This window comes from Tyto alba, unplaced genomic scaffold, assembly GCF_018691265.1.
Source record: "Tyto alba isolate M040663 unplaced genomic scaffold, T.alba_DEE_v4.0 Super-Scaffold_40, whole genome shotgun sequence".
In the NCBI taxonomy this organism is placed as follows: Eukaryota; Metazoa; Chordata; class Aves; order Strigiformes; family Tytonidae; genus Tyto; species Tyto alba.
In genome coordinates, this window is record NW_024881316.1 from 1,623,831 (window position 1) to 1,644,187 (window position 20,357).

The following is a 20,357-nucleotide window of genomic DNA, read 5'->3' on the forward strand; positions in this document are numbered from 1 at the left end:
GGCAATTGTAGTTGTGAGATTAATTATTTTCAAAACAATGAAAGTTATTTTGAAAGAACTATTCTTCATTGTTTTCTCTGGTGGAAAAGTTTAACCCTAAATACCCACTAAGTATGTTTACATTATATTTTATGTATAATAAACAAAGACTCTTAACCCAAATTTTCCTTCTGAGATTCAGTAGCTGTATTGATCAGAGAAGGCAGGATGAAAAAATCATGGAGAAAAGGTAAGAATCAGAAGTAACGTTTGCTCCCATTTACAGTGTTAATACAGAAAACTGAAGCAGATGATAAAAATATTTTCAAATCACACATATATTTTTAATTATTCTTATCTCTTCGCCTCTGCTCATGTATTTGTTTCCCTTTTCTTCCCTGATACAAGCTGCTGTTAGAGATGAGTACCTTTAAAATGATCAGCTCACAGAGCAGCTAGGTGACACTGAGATATGAATTTGGTAAGCAGAGATCAAATTAGATTAAGGGACCCAGATTATGAAGTTTGATAGTGAAGTTGGGAGATAAAAAAAAAAAATGAAGAAAAACAACCTTCAAAATTGTCTCTAAAGAACAGAATAAAGAGTTTTTCTGAAGTATACTATCATGTGAAGCTCAAGGGTAGCCTTGGCTGCAGTGACCATGAAATGGTGGAGTTCGAGATCCTTAGGGCAGCGAGGAGGGCGCACAGCAAACACTCTACCCTGGACTTCAGGAGAGCAGGCTTTGGCCTCTTCAGGGACCTGCTTGGCAGAGTAACAGGGGATGAAGCCCTGGAGGAAAGAGGGGCCCAAGAAATTTGCTTAATATTCAAGGATCACCTCCTCCCAGCTCAGGAGTGATGCATCCCAACAAAGAGAAAGTCGGGTAAGAATGCCAAGAGGCCTGCATGGATGAACAGAGAGCTCCTGGATAAACTCAAACACAAAAAGAAAGCCTACAGAGGATGGAAGCAAGGATAGGTAGCCTGGGAAGAATACAGAGATGCTTTCCAAGCAGCCAGGGATCAGGTTAGGAAAGCCAGAACCCTGATAGAATTAAATCTGGCCAAGGGCGTCGAAGACAACAAGAAAAGCTTCTGTACATACATCGGTGATAAAAGGAAGACTAGGGAAAATGTGGGCCCTTTTTGGAAGTAAAAGAGAGACCTGAATACCCAGGATATGGAGAAGGCTGAGGTACTCAACAATTTTTTTGCCTCAGTCTTCACTGGTAAGGGCTCTGGCTGCATCACCCAAGACACAGAAGACAAAGGCGGGGACTGGGAGAAAGAAGAACCACACAGTGTAGGAGAAGATCGGGTTCAAGACCATCTAAGGAACCTGAAGCTGAACAAGTCCATGGGAACTTATGAGATCCATCTGGGAGTCCTGAGGGAACTGGTGGATGAAGTGGCTAAGCCAATATCCATTATATTTGAGAAGCTGTGACAGTCCAGTCAAGTTCCTGCTGACGAGAAAAAGGGAAATGTAACCCCTGTTTTTAAAAAGGGAAGAAAGGAGGACCCAGGGGACTGCAGGCCAGTCACTCACCTCTGTGCCTGGTAAGATCATGGAGGCAGATCCTCCTGGAAACTATGCTGGGGCACATGGAAAATAAGGATGTAATTAGTGACACCCAACATGGATTCACTAAGAGAAGATCATGCCTGACAGCAGAGCAATTGATGTCATCTACCTGGCCTTGTTCAAAGCATTTGACACTGTCCCACATGACATCTTTGTCTCTAAATTGGAGAGAAATGGATGGACCACTCGGTGGATAAGGAATTGGCAGGATGGTCACACTCAGAGAGTTGCAGTCAGCGGCTCGATGTCCAAGTGGAGAGCAGTGACAAGCAGCATTCCTCAGGAGTTGGTGATGGGACTGGCGGTGTGTAAGATCTTTGTTGGTGACATGGACAGTGGGATTGAGTGCACCCTCATCAGGTTTGCTGATGACAGCAAGCTGTGTGGTGCGGTCGACCTGCTGGAGGGCAGGGATGGCATCCAGAGGGACCTGGACAGGCTGGAGAGATGGGCCTGTGCAAAACTCATGAAGTTCAACAAGGCCAAGGGCAAGATCGTCCTGCCCATGGGTTGAGGCAATTCCAAGCACAGATACAGGCTGGGCAATGAGTGGGTCGAGATCAGCCCTGCAGTGAAGCACTTCGGGGTGATAGTGGATGGAAAACTGACTGTGATGCAGCAACCGTGCCCTGGGCTGCATCAGGAGCAGGGTGGCCAGCAGGTCAAGGGAGGGGATTCTCCCCCTCTCCTGCACTCTCGTGAGACCCCCCCCCTGGAGTGCTGTGTCCAGCTCTGGGGCCTCAGTATAAGAAGGACATGGACCTGCTTGAGGAAGTCCAGAGGAGGCCACAAAGATCATAAGGGGGCTGGAGCACCTCCCCTACGAGGGCAGGCTGGGAGAGTTGGGGGGGTTCAGCCTGGAGAAGAGAAGGCGCCGGGGAGACCTTATAGCGGCCTCCCAGTACTTGAAGGGGCTACAGGAAAGGTGGGGAGGGACTCTTGATCAGGGAGCACAGGGATAGGACGAGGGGTAACTGTTTTAAACTGAAAGAGCATCGATTTAGACTAGATATAAGGAAGCAACTGTTCCCTGTGCGGGGGGTGAGGCGCTGGCCCAGGTTTCCCAGAGCAGCTGTGGGTGCCCCCTCCCTGGAAGGGTTCAAGGCCAGGTTGGACGGGGCTGGGAGCCCCCTGGGCTGGGGGAAGGGGGCCCTGCCCGGGGCAGGGGGGTTGGGACTGGGTGATCTTTAAGGTCCCTTCCAGCCCAAACCGTTCTATGCTTCTTCTGTCTTGCTGTACCTTCCCCTGAGGCACTGTTTGATGGTGACATAATGGACTAGATAGGGAGTAGAATAGAATCATAGAATAGTATCTGTATTACTGGGTATTTTTATTCTAATTTAGTATTGTAGTTCACTACCAGGACGTGTCTCAAAGCCAGACACTACTGAAAAATATAGCTATGTTTTAAAGATCTCTGAACTGATGCATGGAGAAGTACACTTAAGGATCACTGTTTAATCTGTGTAATGGGGGATAAGAAAACAGAGGAAAAATTGTAATGTTTTTGGTCCTTTAACCCAATATGAGATGACAGATGACAACGTAACTATCATGATTACATTATTACAGAACAAAACTGTTCTTTCGGCGACCTTAAATAAGCAATTCTGTATTTTAAAATATTGAGACACATACTCAGTATTGGCATACCACTTAGCATAGATTTTACTGGAGAATGCAAACACACTTTCAGTACTAAGAAATACGTAATTATGAATCAATTCTTAGGAATACTGTTATTTGTTTTGATAATTATTTTTACGATGCACCAAATCTACTAATTTGCATCCACTTCTGAGAGGTCAATTTGATTTTAGTTATTTTTAAAGTAAAACATGAAAGAGGTTGTAATTTAAATGAACTTTATGTCCATTTAAAGGACGTGAATTGTTTTTTCTGCCCAATGTTCTTAAACACTGGATTTTTCATAAGAAGGGTGCTTTACTAAAGATTTGTTGACAGTCATGTGAAGTTCCTTTGGGAGCAAAAAGGCAGTCTTTATAATAATTGATGGAAATAATCATTAGGGGGGAAAAAAAATCCTGTATATTAGAGATAAAAGGTGAAAATCTACTGGAATCACTACTTGATACTAATTTTTCCCACACTGCTGCCTTAAAAGTTTTGTCTAGCATTTCTGCTATCATTCGAGGTAACAGTTCTTGTGGTGATAATGATAAAATCATAGAATGGGGGTTGTGAGTCTCCTAATTACTGCATTGTGCTCTTCCCGTTGCCCATTTCTATGCTTGTGTCAGTGGGAACAGTTCCTTAGCAGGTGCATCGTTTGCCTTTGTTTTCAATAGGTAAATTTATAGCCTCTAAAATAACACCTGAGCAAACAAAGCATTCACTTTTCTGAATCATCTACAGGCTGGTTTTGTTTCTTTTTTTCCTATTTCACTTTTGCTGTCTGTAACTGTTAATATAACTAATATTTGCAAAATTAAGTACCTTCATGGATGTGGTTATATGTTTGAAAAGTAATCTTTTGAATAAGTTAAATTTGAGAATTAGGTGACACATTTTATTCATTTATTAGCTGAAGTTCTAAAAATTAGACTTGATCTGTAATTGTGGTAATAGGTTAGAAACAGTCTCATTTTTGATCTGTGAGAGTTCTGTTGCATTGCAATGAATGTTGGGTTTGAGATTACAACCACTTAACTTTGTTTTGATTCCTAATCCGTGCATTCCTCAAATAGGTCTATCCTTTACCTTATTGGCCTTTTGCACCTGTACTAGTTTTTAAAGCTAATGCTTATGTTAAGCTTTCCCAAAGCTAGACTCCACTGGGGTTAGTGTAGGTCATCATTGAAAGAATTTATTCTTGTATGGTTCTTGGCACTGGTGGAAAATTTTATGTTTAGATTTCAGTCTGTTTTCTGTCCTCCCACTTCTGCATGAAAAAAAAATTAAAGGGGGAAAAAAAAAAAAAAAAAGGGAAAAAAAAAAGTGAGAGGGAGTGATTTCCACCACTTCTCTTATGGACGTATATGACCTACAGGGTACTGGCTGTTATAGAATGACTGCTGCAGAACATGGAGGGACTGAGGTTCAGACTGATGTCAAAATACGTAGTCACAGGTATCACTGTGAGTCACCAAGTCTAAGATTGAAGATCATTCCCGAAAATATACAAGAAGAATATTTTGAAAGTATTGAGGCATGGAGTAATCAAATAGAATTGTGAGAGTGTGAGATTCTGTCTCAATGCTATGTTGACTGAGCAAGTAACTGTCTCAGGAAAAAAAGTTGTCTACTCAGTTCTGATGAATTTTCAGTAGACTACTAAAGATTTTCATACTGGCTTTGCATAAAGTCCGTTTAATATTCTTGCATCTGAATTTGCTTTCCTCATAGTAGCAACTGGACATGTCTTACTGCTTCTCTGGTCTGTCCAGCAGACCAAAGTCAAGGTTTACTGCTTGAGTTCCTGAACCAAATACCTGTCGTTATTCCAGGTAAATGTTGTCATCCTCAGAGATAAACCCCACAGCTACTTCTAATGTGGTTGAGTAGTTCTTTTTCTGATAGAAAGGTGTACTTTGTTCTAATTAACAAAATGGTCTGGAAAATACTAATATGCTATCTATACATGAAAGAGAAAGGGCTTTTCAGAGGTGTCTGTTGAGCATCAGTGAAGAAGAAAGTGAAAACTAATTTGAAACTGAGGAAAAATCTGATTTTGCTGAGAAGAAAGTCAGAGGTCATTCAAGATCTCAAGATAATTGCTATACCTGCGAAATGTTTTCTGTGTAGTTGAGGTAGCAGTATCTGTCCCTCTCTTGTTTGCTCCCTTAATGTATGACACTGAATTGACAGTTGTCTAGTGGTGAAGATTTAGGAGTCAAAAATATTTGGAGGCTTTGAGATATGTATATACGCATATATCTATTTCATTGAATGTTAAGGCCAAATTATGGAAGAAAGGGTCTTACGTTTTTTTAAAAAGACAAAACACCTCACTTTTCAAAGAAGAAATTGCCTTTCAAAGATTCGAGGCAAACATTAAAAAATAGCTATATTTGATATTTCCTTAACTGTTAACAAGAAACTATCCAAGACGTTGATCGCTGCCAGAATATGTAGGAAATGGATATTCAAAAGAAAACAAAATTTATTCAAAGAAGTTAAAGTAATGGAAACTTGTGGGTATGTGATGTTTTATTCCGCATGAGATGCACACTGTGAGAAAGGACTCTCAAGAGCCAGCAGTTCTGCTGCTTCATTCACCACTTACTTGGAATAGGTATTGGCACTGTCTGGGTTTCTTAAAGCAGAGATGTTCATTACAGCTCTTTCTTTCCGAGCCATGAATAATCATCATGGGGGGATTCATTGCTAAATAGCTTTAGCTCATACACAAATTATAAAATGAAAATGAATTTTCATAAAGTTGCGGAAGGTGATGTCCTCCATGAGTGATATTTGCAATGCCAACTTCGTTCTTTTTATAGCTGAAGCAGTGGCAGATCAGAAGTTCTGTTTTCTTGGCTTTACTTAAAGTCTGTTTCTTAAACATAATAAGATTCATATTGAAAGTGCATAGTAGGATAAAAAGCAATCAAATCTGTTTCTAGTGAAATACTGTCTTAATATTATCTCGAACAGTCTTTTTTTTTTTTTTGAGTGGGAACTTAATGCATATTAACATCCGTCTTTGAGTGCGTGGGAACTCGGGGCATATTTGGTTCTGGAGGTGGACTTTAATGACAAGGTAGTTAATAAACAATTTTGCAGAAGGACTGGAGGTCACCGTGGTTATTATATAGTCAGCTGTCCACCTGGAGTACAGCTTCAACAGAGAATACACTTTTAAAAAAGTGAAAATAGATTTTTGTGATGATTCAGTTGCAATTCAAAGCTGTTAGCAATAGTGATAAGAATCTAGGATTTGTCTGGATGGCCTTTCTTCATCTTCTGAGAACTTAACTATTTGTTAAGGGAAATCTGTTCCCAGAACAATCAGTAAACTTAACCCTTCCCTAAAAGAGTATTTGGCACCAGCTTTGTAGCCTTGGTTTTATTATTTCAAAGATGAGAAAAGTTATTATTACTGGTGCTGCAGATGTGAGTATGCAAAATCAGCTGTGGTCCTCTTCCACCAGCTGCTGTTATCACAGAATGGTTGAGGTTGGAAGGGACTTCTTGAGATCATCTAGTCCAAACTCCCTGCTCAGGTAGGGTCAGCTAGAGCAGGTTGTGCAGAACCATGTCCAGATGGCTTTTAAAGATCTCCACAGGTGAAGACTTCGCGCAACCCCTTTGGGCAACCTGTTCCATTGTTTGATGCCCTCACAGTAAAGTGTTTTCTCATGTCCAGACGGAATTTCATGTTTTAATTTGTGCCCATTGCCTCATCCTGTTAGTGAGAACCCCTGAGAAGTATTTGGTTCCCTCTTCTTTCCTGTGCAGCATGTGTCTATATACTTTGTACTACTTAGGAGAGGTTAAAAGATACGTGTCTTGTAAATAGGGTGATGGATTGTATTATTATTACACGCTGGAGGGCAGGGATGCCATCCAGAGGGACCTTGACAGGCTGGAGCAATGGGCCTCTGTAAACCTCATGAAGTTCAACAAGGCCAAGTGCAAGGTCCTGCACATGGGTCGGGGCAATCCCAAGCTGTCGTGGTTTGAGCTTGATCAGCAGCTAAACACCACGCAGCAGTTCACTCCTCCCTTCCCTTCCAGTGATGAGAAAGGACAAATGAGCCAGGCTTGGTATTTAAGATAGGACAGGGAGGAGCAGATCACCCATTATGGTCAAGGGCAAAAGGTAGACTCGTTACAGGAAGGAGAAAAGAACATAGATTTATTATAGACACTAACAAGACTTAACAGAGTAGGACAGTGAGAAGCATTGCCACATCTTGAGAACACCTTCCCCCCACCCCTCCCTTCATCCCAGGCTCAGCTCTGCTCCCGATATCTCTACCTCCTCCCCCAGTGGCGCAGGGGCAGGGAATGGGGGGTGCAGTCAGTGCTGCCACTTCTTCCATCTTCGGTGGGGGGAGTTTCTGGAACTTCTTCCCCCTGCTCCATCGTGGTCCCCCTCTCACAGGAGACAGTCCTCCACAAACTTTCTCTGACATGAGTCCCTCCCATGGGCCGCAGCATTTCCTTACACTGCTCCGGTGTAGGACACCAACTTTCTCCAACTGGAGTCCCTCCCACGGCTGCAGCCCTTCCCGAGCTGCTCTGACATGGGACACCCCCGCATGCTGCAATCCTCCCAGCAGTGAACTACAACAGCAGGGGCTGCTTCTTCCCACAAGACCCCGGCCTTCTTCAAGCACAGCACCTTGATCATCCATGCGAAACAAAACACAGGCCATAAATCAGTGTCTGCTCCACCGTAGCTCTCCATGGGTGGCGGGGGGGGCCGCCCTGCCGTCTCACCACAGGATACAGGAGGGTCTCTGCTCCGGCACACCTCCCCCCTCCTTTCTTCCTCCGTTCCTCCACTGACCTTGGTGTTCACGCAGCTGCAGCAACTCTTCCTCACCAGTCCCACTGCTCATCACCATGTCCCTTCTTAAATATGTTATTGCAGAGGCACAGATGATGGGCTCAGTTTTGGTGCAGATTTGGAGCTGAGGGACCTTTGAGAAGCTTCTCACAGGGGGCCACCCCTATAGTCCCCTCCCCTGCTAACAAAAAACCTCCACCACTCACTCAAACCCAGGACACAAGCACAGATACAAGCTGGGCAATGAGTGGGTCGAGATCAGCCCTGCAGTGAAGCACTTCGGGGTGATAGTGGATGGAAAACTGACTGTGAGCCAGCAATGTGCACTTGCAGCCCGGACAGCCAACTGTGCCCTGGGCTGCATCAGGAGCAGTGTGGCCAGCAGGTCAAGGGAGGGGATTCTCCCCCTCACCTGCACTCTCGTGAGACCCCCCCCCTGGAGTGCTGTGTCCAGCTCTGGGGCCTCAGTATAAGAAGGACCTGGACCTGCTTGAGGAAGTCCAGAGGAGGCCACGAAGATGATCAGGGGGCTGGAGCACCTCCCTTACGAGGGCAGGCTGAGAGAGTTGGGGGGGTTCAGCCTGGAGAAGAGAAGGCACTGGGGAGACCTTATGGTGGCCTTCCAGTACTTGAAGTGGCTACAGGAAAGGTGGGGAGGGACTCTTCATCAGGGAGCACAGGGATAGGACGAGGGGTAACTGTTTTAAACTGAAAGAGCATCGATTTAGACTAGATATAAGGAAGCAACTTTTCCCTGTGCGGGGGGTGAGGCGCTGGCCCAGGTTTCCCAGAGCAGCTGTGGGTGCCCCCTCCCTGGAAGGGTTCAAGGCCAGGTTGGACGGGGCTGGGAGCTCCCTGGGCTGGGGGAAGGGGGCCCTGCCTGGGGCAGGGGGGTTGGGACTCGATGATCTTTAAGGTCCCTTCCAACCCAAACCATTCTATGACTCTATATATCGTCCCCTTTTCTTGCACTGCTGTAAAACTCATCTTTAAAGTGAACCTTCCCAGGGTCAAATTTTTAATAAAAGCGCCTTTTTGTCTGGAGTGGCTTCAGTGCAATAATATAATGCATAAAATTATAGCAGTATGGTAGGTGAGTTAATTATATTTTTAAACATAATACTGAGGTATTTGGCATCTTGCTGTCTAGCACGATTGAATCTTTGGATGGATTGGAACTCGTCATTAGTGTTTTGAAAATCAGCAGCATTTCACTTGGAGTCTAGATTCTGATTGTTGCTACTCCTGGTACAGTGGATTGTTGATTTGCTAGTTTATCAAACATCTGCAGCTTCGTTTAGTTGATTCCATCTGTTGGATGCCAAATGGCATTACAACTGAGTCGCGTTTATTCAGATATAGTCTCTGCAAAATAGTTAATACCACTTATAGTTTCTGTCAACTTGGAGCTCATTAGATGCGTTTTTTTATTCAGTTTAATCCGCGATTCATTTGTGAACATATCCCAGTTTAATGGCTGTCTGCACCAGCATGACTGGAAGTAGCGTTTTATAGCCTTGCTCTTCTGGTGTCAGTTACTGATGAGGAGGGTTATATAGCTACAGAACCCAGTAGCCACGATACCTTTTTTGTTCACTGTTTTATATAGGAGAAAGATAAATAATGAAATTACCCCATCCAAAAGGGTCAAGCTGAAGAAATCACATACTTCTCTAACCTGAGTCACTCATCAACAGTTGGTTGAGAACTTTAGTGCAAGGATCCGCAAAGGTATTAATACACTGTATAAGGTACCATCTGGAGGTAGAGCAGGGAAAACGATATTTCTTCTGTTGGTTATGTTATCGTTAAGGAAAATGACTGAATTATGCACTAAAAGCCTTTACACAAGTGAAAACCCCTTCTGTGGATAGTGTTGCATCAACATAAAATGGGTAACTTAAAACTGGAAAATCTTTAAGGTAGACTGACCTTAAGGGAGGTATTTGACAATACTAACAGTATTCAAATTGATTTCTGATTATTATTTTGAAGGATTTTTTTATGTCCAGGAACTACCTTTTTATCAAGTAGTGGGTTTGGGTGATGCGTTTACACTGCACATTATATTTTTCTACTAATTCATCATTAATAGAGTGAAGAAAATCATAAATATGTTTTCCAAGAGCATGTAAAACTTGCTAGAAAGCAAATCATCATGAGGAGTCCTTTCCATGTGCTTCAACTGAGAGAGACAGCTTCAAAAAAATAGGGCTCAAGATTACTTCCGACAGTAAATCCAATAGGATTCAATAAATTTTACATTAGAAAAAAAAATCTGTAGGCTGGCACACTTTGTTACCTGTATGACTAATGATGTTTGAGGAGATTACCAGGAAAGAAAATTGAATTCCAGTATTCTTGCAACTCCTTAGAGTTTTTGCTCCCTTTCTTTAGGCATTATTGAACAATCAAAATGCAATTCTAGCTGTTTACTGAGTTTCGTCTTTAGCTTCCTGGTGTTACAATGTTTCTGGGTCAAATGGGGGAGAATATTTAATTTTAACAACTTTCTGTGGAATTTTAAAGTGTGGAAATGTTTCAAAAAATTAAAACTTGTTTGGGGAGGAAAGTCAAATACAAGTTGAAGGAACTTTTATCTGTGTATTTAATGTTTCCTGACTATCTCGTTTTCTTCTTTACTTGTATGGAGGAGTCTTACTACGTTTTCAAGTCTACGCATCAGCAGCAAGGAGTAGGGTCTGTCATAGCAGATGTGTGAGGAAAGGATATTGTTTCGACACTAGGAAAGGAAGGAATTACTTGTGGTCCTTCTTGAAAGGAATTTGGCAAAGCTAAGGAGGTTTGTCAAATAGAAATCGGGAAGGATGAGGGACGAAGATGTATCCATTGCTGTGTTCTTCCTAGGATTGTTTCCTGTCTTTCCACAAGAGTTTCATCCTTTCCCTGTTGTTCCCCTTGAAAATATCCGGTAGAGTCTGGAGAGACACTGTATTACTACTCTGAAATAAAGTGGTCTGTGTAATCAATTCCATTTCAGCTGCTGAATTTAAAATAAAACCACCACACATTGAATGGAGCTCAAATTCATTCCTTTTTTTAAACTAGAATGAAAAACAGGAAAAAATACTTATGCAGTGTTATGTTGCAGTGAACTTTAAACAAAATATTTCGAAGACAAGTAAAGGGAACAAAGTGCTTGAGTTGCTAAACTGATGGCAGTAATGTCTTCTTTTCATCCAGGGTGTTTAGAAATCTCGTGAAGGATGAGTGGGGCCCAGAATCCATTCTTTTTACTGTGCTTGAAGAAGTCTGAATCATATCTTCTAACTTTGAAGAAAGTGTTCTACCAAAATGTCTTATATTCTATGATTTCCGTGCAGTCCTTCTAGCTTTAATGTTTCACTTTTAATTAAGACACCTCTGTTTTTTGTAGTCAGAGCTGGATTTCCTAGGGTGCTCAGCTGCAGGCAAGAGCCAGACTGCTGTACCCATGACATCCCTATTCTCGGTCATCACATATGCAGAATGCTTTGGGAATTTTGAATCCTGAATTATCTTGTAGATGGATCCTCAGTAAACCACCTGAAAGATTTAGTCTGATTTCAGGAAAAGGAGGGAGGAAATTCAGTGTGTGGTTGGTTGAATGTCCTGAGTAATTTTTGAACTGCTAAGAAAATTACCACTGTTTTGTTTTATTTCATCAATCAGTATTTAGAAAATATGAGCTTGAGAAACTAGACTCAAAGTAAATTTAAAGGGCTTGAGGAGCTAAAGCTGTGCATTTTTGACAAATAAGTTACTATACCAGACAAGGGTGAGTTAAGTTTCACCAAACTTACGATCTTCAAACCTACAGAGCTCTTCTGGCATTGAAACATAGCACAGTCTTCTGGACTATTTCATATTTGCATAGATTGGAGAGGTCAGAGCATGAGTTCTAACTTGCTACAGAATTGGCAATCACGTGCTTGTGTCCAGAATTTACATCAAGTTACACGCTTAGTCTGCCTAGATAGCAGGGGAGATTTTAGCTTTAACAATCCTTCTCTTTTCCCTATGTGCATCCTAAATTGATGGCCTTTGTGTTGACCTTTTAAAGGCTGAAGAGATCACCTCTCCACAAAAGGTGTTGAAGTGATACCTCCTTAGGAGAAAGACCAAGTAAACAAACACTGGCAGAACGTTGCAGAACATGTGTTTAAAGGGTGTGGAATTATTTGCACGTGCACTTACCACCTGCAAGTAATGGGCCATCCCTGGGGCGGCTCCTAGCCCTGCCGATGCTCAGGGGGAGCAAAAAACACAAACGCTTTGGAAGATGCCGATGCAGAGTAGAAAATGAAGAATAGAGTGGAAGTTTGTTTTATCTCAATATAATGTTGCTCCTGCTCATCTCGAGTACCTAAGAGGGACAAGGATTCTCAAAAATGTGTAGAGGAATGGAAAAATAGTTGGAAAAGAGATTACGAACAGGCTGCCTTTGGTGTCTTTTGAGACGCTGCTGTTTTCAAGCACTAATTCTGGCAATCCTTTCTTCCCTTTCCCCGTCTTTGAACTTTTTAAAAATGGAGCTGAACCTTCAAGTAAGAAGAGAAGAAAAGCAGTTGGGAGCACTTGGGTTTTTTTTATCTACCTTTCCCGCTCTTCAAACTTGCTTCTCAGCAATGTCAGCAAGTGGAACAGGGCACTGGTCAGACAGAAAGGCACTGATGAGAAGAGAGACGACTTGGATACTGTTTTCTATTCTTCCACCAGCATGCTGCATAATTTGGGGGAAAATCAGTTCACTGTCACTGTTTTCCCCTTATATAAACCAGGATGGAATAAATTTTACAAAGGATCTTGATTGCTTTCCAATTTTCTGATGAGAAGTGCTGCATAAGAACTAGTCAGTGTATAACTGACGGCATGCGTACTACTGCATCTGTAATAATTTTTCTTCCTCTATGTCAGATTGAGATGCAGAGGAAAATTACCTGGTTTCCTCATTTCTCATTGCTTTCCCCAGTGCTCACAACCCCAGGCCACTGATGTTAAACAGCAGATGCTTTTCATAGATCGGATTAAGGGTTGATGAAGCAACAGAGCCTAATGCAAGCATCCCGCTGTGCTCTTGAAACTGGAATTTCATTCCTGGTAGTGATCTGTATGGCCTTGCATTTACCTTAGAAAAATATTATTTAAAAAAAAAAAAAAAAAGAGTGAGAGAGATATATTTGGAAAGAAGGGATGTAATACTAATACTAAATTCTCACTAACATAGAATGTTCAGTATGTCACTAAAGACCTAGTGGTTTTTAATATATGGATTCTTCTAAATAGTGGATGTGTAATTCTCCTAAGATGTTTTATAAACTATAAGAGGAAGAGGTACAATTGTTCACAAATGTTTCACTGAGATTGTTTTAAGTCAGTTAAAATTGCCTTTGAGAGTAGAGTTGCACTAAAAAGAGAGAGGAGAGATGGAAAAAAGAAACCCCAAAACAGGGTCCTGCTCAGTCTAGAGTTTCAGGCGAGAGAGGAAAAGGTCTAGTTATCCAGAGCCAGCTGCATTGTTAAAAGTTCATACTATCACTTTGACATTTAGAGTAGGACTCAGTGTCTTTGTAAATTCCTGTTCGTATTACCAGTGTAGGTCTCTGAGCTCAGACCATTTCACAAACCATAACATTTTTTAGTGAGTGATTGATCTGTATTATGTGTCCTAGCCATCAGAAGAATCTTGGGATGTTGCTTGTATAAACTGTAATACAATCTGATCCTGGGCATTTAGTTACAGACTTTCATAGACCTATTGGCGATACTCAGTCCTCCTGGATTTGGGAATAAGGCTTATCTGATACCTTTAAAAAAAAAAAAAAAAAAAGGGCGGGGGGGCGGGGAAAAAAAAAAAAAAAAGAATAAAAAAAAAAAGCCCCTCATTTTCTCTGTTCCCCACTTAAATAACTCAACACATCTGGTAACACTGTAGGATCATTGTCCTTTCAGTTCCTCCGCAGCTCGTATTGCTACAATATTTCTTCAGTATCGAGTTTCCTAAAGGGCAATGTGATTTTTTTTTTAATTTTTTTTTTAGACTGTTTTTATAGGTCTTGCAAATTAACCCATATGCATTGCAAGAAAAAACATGACTTTTAATCAGCACCATTTCTAAAGTTAGCGCTTGCTCTGTGTATATGAATATGTATACGAACCAGTGTTTAAAAAAAAAGAAAATACACAACCTTTCTGCTAGTACTCAAAACTAGCATACAAATGTGTTTTTATTATCAAATAAAGTATGCTTAAATGTTAAAATATCTTTCTGTTAGGGGGTTTATCATTTGACTTCTTGTCTTCAGTTACAAGAATGATAAAAATTGAAACTAAATATTTTAATTCAATAAGAACTACGTTGAATTTTAGGAAGCAGAAAGAGGAATCAGATATAGACTCATATGCATAGGAAATTAAACATTCAAGAAATTAAAACTTTGTGAGCAACCAAAGGGGTAGCCTTAAGGTGTACTTATTTGAAATGCCTGCATTTAATTTTACAATAAGTCTGAGTATTTTGTTCCAATTAAGACAGTTCATGTGCACGACTTTAAATTGTACAGTAGTTCCAGGGAGACCGTGGACTGCTTGTTTTACATTCTGGATCAAGTTCAGATTTTTAGGCTTCGCTTGAATAAAATAAAAAGTCTGAACCCTGAAGATAATACAGATTGATAAATCTGATTTAAACATTCCCGTGTTGCAGACTTTCAGTGTATGTGGTACAGCTGAGCCTCAGGCCATGCACTAAATACATCCACAGTGCGTTCCCAGGGTACCCGAATACCAAATGATCACATTTGAAAGGTTACCTTTCTATGGATTATGACTTTTCTGTATTAGCCACGAAGATTAGAATTTTAACAGCTCCCAATGAGAGGTATTGTGAAGTATTTACTTGGCAGGAAAAAAACAAAACAAAACAAAGCCCAGATGAGGTACTGTCTCATATTCATGAACTGGGATTTATTAGTTCTGTGAACGTCCTTGTGAGAATACACTCCATAGTTCACACTTTAGGAAAAAAAAAAGTCTTGTTTTTCATTTGTATTAACTTAAAACTTTGGTAGAAGAGTTACTGTAGTAGATAGAGGTTTTAGCAGAGAGTCAGGATCATGGTTGTGCAGAATACATCCCAGTAAATCCTGCAGTCTTTCACAACTAGCTCTCTGCAAGGAAAGTTATGACCACTTATCTCTGGAAATCTGACAGTAGCTTTGTTAGTAAATTTGGTGATAATTAAAGATGTAAGGCTTTTTCTCCTTTTCTTTTACAGGTGGTGGAACTCATTTCAAGTGCTATCGGTGACTTAGTTCAAGGTATATATTATGAAAACTCAAAATCATCTGAGGTAAGAACATCAGTAGTTTTCCATACCTAAGAAGTCTGGTGATGTTAATGTGTGACTACAGTAAATGCGATTACTTTCTCATCTGTTTAAAAGGAGAAGGGAGAGGGAGGAAGAGAATTTAGCTGCAGTCCTAATGAGTTTCCACAGTAACATCATTATGACACCTGTGAACTCGGATGGAAGTTTTTAGAAATGCTTAAGGAGGGACTATTTTATTTCTGTGAGTGCTTAATAAAATAATATCATGCGTCATTACCAGGAGCTCTAGACATGTTTTATTATGGGCTTTCCAGACACTGCCAGAGGTATCTAGTGAAGGCATTTATTACAATGTTGTCAACGCAATGAATATTTTCATGTTAAATCTCTCGTTTCCAAGCCCAACGCCGTTTACAAAATGCTTCATCCCAAACTTCTATCACGTCATTTCTTCTTCTTGAGTGTCCACATTTTGATAGTGTAAACGTGAGTTTTGTCCCGAGCAGTAGGAGTGTAGCACAGTACTCTTCTCCACCAAAAGTCACGCATTGCAGGAGGCACCGAGGGCAAAAAGAGCGGCTGCCAGCGTTTCACACTAAATAATCTTGTATTTTTTCAAGGGCAGTTATGAATGTACTGTGTTACTGTTTGGCAAGAACTGTAATGGAAATGGCTTCAATTAGATCTAGTTATTTTTGTCTTTACTAGAATATTTAAGGAAACTTGTGGAGCACCTTCCTGAAGCAGGCTTACTGGGGCAGGGTGTTGGAGCAAAAGAGGAGTTCTTTCCTTCATTTGCTATGACTGTATCTTAACACATGCAAAAAATTGATAATTTAAAGTTGCCGTGGCCTCTACAGGTTTTTTGACAGCAAGTTTTCACTGTATGGGAACGACGAGCAATGCGTATATGTGGATATCTTGAAATCCACTGAGGCGGATAGATTTACTTGCAGTGACATTGTCTCACGTGCCTAGTTTGCCTCAGAGACCCGCATCTTAACGTTGAGTAGGTGAAGTGGCCTGAAGATTGCAGGAATACCCGAGTTCACTTATATTCGTTGTGTATTTAGAGTGCAGCTCTGGTTTACTACTGCTGCGTTGTAGTAGGTAGCAGAATCAATAGCTTAGTGGACGCCCTGAATCGTGTGGGTTGCTGGTCCAGCAGATACCTGCCCTGTTGGCTCGGCACCCCACAAAACCCGAGTGGGGAGTGCCAGCAGCTAGCGGCGGCTGGGACCTGGAGGGTGCTGCTGTGCCCCGCGGGTCAGTGGCCTGCCTCTCCCCCTCCGCAGCAGCAAAGGCGTGTTCGGAAAGCTGAACCGCGCGTTTCGGCTTATCCCTCTCGTTTTGGTTGTAACCGGCGAGGCAGAAGCCGAGCTCTTCCCTGGGTGGAAGCGAGAGCCCCTCGCGGGAGAGCGGTTGTGGCACGGCGGGGCGCGGTGTGCACAGAGCCTCCCCCGGCATCGCACGGGCCGGGATCCCGGCTGGGAGCGTGGCAGCAGCACGGCGTGGGGAGGGGACTCGGCGGTGCTTGCGTGTGTCTGGCCCGTGGATCAACAGGCTTCAGGCGCCGGGGTTGCTCCCAAGGACTGTGCTGCAGGTTAAAATAGATGACGCCTTTGAGACATTCGCAAGGAACGTTTAAAATTTTCTGTTCTGTATTGAAGCAGGTTTCTAAGTGCAAGTACGTCCCGGATATATTTTAAAAAGCAACTGCTCTTTTGTGTGTGGAAGTAAAGCTCTACAAGTTCATCTCGGCAGTGAAACTGTTTTATTTTAACCATGGCCCCTGTATATTGTGGACTCTTTTGGGGTTGCTGCCACTGTAGAAGGTCTTAATCGTCTTTTTTCTTAATCTTTCTTTTTCCGTTGATTTTTTTGTTGCCTTACTGAAGCACTCCACATGGGTAGATTGAAAGGGAAGTGTGAGATAAGCTAAGCACGGCTGCATGATGTTTACCCTGCCCTGGCCCAGTTACAAATAGCAAAGATTTATCTTGTTTCAGTGGCATATTCTGTCTAAGTGGAGTTGAAAGTACAGTATACCCGTCCGAAGGAGAACCCGGTTAACTCAAAACACATTTAGTTTGGTGGCATAGTAGCTACTGAAATTTATATGACTGAAGTGTCTGAAGTTTAATCTTTATAATGGGTAGTGCATGACTTCTGATGAGACCTAGAGCAAACAAGTGTGGGATCTAGTTTTATTTATTTTTTTTTTTAATCTTGTTCTCTGAGAAATTTGGTTCCATGTTGTGTATGAGACACATCCCTGCTGCTTTCCTCACACTGTTCTGCTGAGGCAGTGTTCCATTTGTGTCCTGAACATCTCTAACAAAGATTGCCAAATGGACTGGGTCAGTTGTGGATCTGTCTTACTAGTGTCCATTATGCACCTTCCCTCCATCCTTAATTACAATTTGACTTAAACAGAAATGTGAACTACGTTTCCTAGAAATAAGATAAATTCTTTAATCTACTCTGCAACTAAATCTCAAATGTCAAACCTTATTTCTTTTAAAAAGTAGGGCATAGGGATGTTAGTAATGGCATTTTCATTGCTAGGAGTGTCTTAAATTTGGAAAAGCAGAAGGATATCTTCTCACCTTTTTTTTTTTCTTTTTTTTTTTTTTTTTTGTTTTTGAGGCAGGAGAACTGTACTTCATATGTTAAATGTCTTTGATGCAGTTGTTACAAAGCTCCTCAGTACCATAAAATAGACTTATTTAGCACCAAGTTGTTTTGAGCTTTGCTAGATGTCTACCTAGATGGTATACAAAAATAACTCTGCAAAATTAACCTTTCTCCTCTGAGACCCTAAATTCATGTTTACCCCCCAAAAAAATGTTTGTTTAATTTGGATGACCCAGTAGGAGAACTGAAAGGATCATTTGACCTAACAAGCCTGACCTTATTTACTCCTGAAGACATATAATAGATATCGTTATTTGATAGCTCTCATTGCCACTTTTTTTTTTCTCTGTACAACCACATGCAATACTACAGCCATCCCATTTTAGTCCATTCTGTTTGGTCATTCTTCATCTTGTCTCCATAGTGAGTCATTAGATCTGTGTGAAACAGGGAAAATAAAGATAATATTTAACTTTTCATCTTTATTTGAAGTGACAATCCAAACTACAAAGTGTAGGCTTCATTTGCAAAGACAGCCTGAAGGTTAGGGCTGTCACTCATGTTCAGAGTACTAAATAGCTGCTGTGGTTTAAGACATTGCATTAGCACTATTAAGCTAATATTTTGGACTGTAAGGTGGAGCAGGAAGGGGGGATTTTGTAAACCTTTGCAGCTTTGTGTGCTAAATCCCCTCTCAGCCCAAAATTCTGTGAGTGAAGGACATTCTTCCCAGTTCCCGTCTGGCTTTCCTAAATCTAGGTCTAATTTGGGAGTAAAAAATTGTGCCTTAGTGAGTGCAAAGATGGAAGTTGTCTAATCTGGCCTTCAGTCATGATCACGGTATCTATTTTTAACAGAAAAAACATTGCACTGAGTCTCTGTTTCCTACTTTTAGGAGGCTGGAGGCTTCTAAAATGTTTGCTAACTCACAGAATACTGTTGCACTTTTAGAAACCTTCTATCTTAATATCCCAGATCATCTAACAAATATAATGAAGAATGCTTTAACATCCCTGTCAGTTCACTGAGCAGGGACGAAAGATACAGGGAAGTTCAAGGTCAAACAGCGGAATCAAGAGTAGGACGTGAGTGTGTTGGTTCTTGTGCTTTACCTGCCAGACCACTATTGCAACCCTAAAGTATGAGGGATTTTCATGGGAAACTGCTGTGTTGGTTCTTTGGGGTTTTTTTCCTCACCTCCAGAATATATAACGGATGCTAAACGTGCATTACCAAAACTCATTTTTAGTGTCAGAACTGTTACGTAAGACAAGGCCATCTCCAGCGTGTTCCATTGATGCCTAGAAGAGCTGTTAGATATTTTTGAAATTTTTTATGCAATTGTGTAAAAATTGTGCATAACTAATATGTGAAACAAGTTTAAAAAGGAAAAACACTAGTGGCAGGTACTCATTGTACCAAATAGTGGATTAATGGGTATTTGCTTCAGACAAAGGTAGGGGATTTTTTCATGAAAATAAGTTTATTTTCCAGAAAAGCACAGACTACATGCAGCGAGTTGTACCAATTCTTCTTTGATGTTTTGGTTACCAGTTTGGTTACCATTAGGCAGATTCCTAAGCAAAACTACGAGCAAAATATTATCAGATTAAGCAGTCCTGTAGACAAACCTTGCCGCTACTGGCAATTTGTAATTTTCCATATGTCTTCCCTCTTCACTAGTCCTGCTTTGAGGAGTAATGTTTTGGGGGACTGCACGTGTCCATCAACTGGACTGCTATGAGTCTATCCTATAAGATTTGCTTATAAACTTTACCACAGGAGGTAAATCAAATGTATTTTGAGTCATGTAAACTGCCTTTTAGTAGGGCAACAGTCAGAGTCAGAGCTTTCACTTTTTTTTTTTAAACAAATGTTTCTGTTGCAAGACAAAAGGGAAGGATAAAATATGGAATTCGAGTAAAGAGCATCTGTGAAAAGAATGGGTAAATGTGTCAGAGGGGGGAAAAAAAGCACAGCTAGAAAGAAGGCCGATGCTATTTGTTTACTGCTTTTGTTCTTTTAAATACTGAGCTTTTCCAGAGAGATTTAAAAGTAACAGATGTGGAGAGATATTTAAATTTATTATAAGTTTTCAAACTCTTTTTTAAATCGTGTCTTGCTTTTTTTACAGTGTCACGATAAAAGCATTAGGTAGTCAGTGGCATGCTTTATTGACCCATTTGCAGACACCCTTGTTCCTCCAAAAGCAGTGAAGACGTGTATTAATAGACCAATAAAACATGCCCTGTCATGTTCAGCAAGCAGGAATACATCTGTTGAAAGCTTATGTGAACCATGTGCAAGATATTTTGCAGGGTCTTGCTACTGGCAGAGAGATTCAT

The 20,357-nt window shown here is 41.2% G+C and overlaps 1 protein-coding gene across 2 annotated transcripts in view; it reads left to right on the forward strand.

Moving 5' to 3' along the window:
* The window catches only part of PDSS2 (decaprenyl diphosphate synthase subunit 2), a 125,444-nt gene that overhangs the window by 81,292 nt on the left and 23,795 nt on the right, over nt 1-20,357 (forward strand). For both annotated transcript variants that reach the window (XM_033008464.2, XM_042803379.1), the window contains one exon: nt 15,322-15,396. In XM_033008464.2, the coding sequence (XP_032864355.1) occupies nt 15,322-15,396 (75 nt within the window). The remainder of the gene's footprint in view (nt 1-15,321; nt 15,397-20,357) is intronic.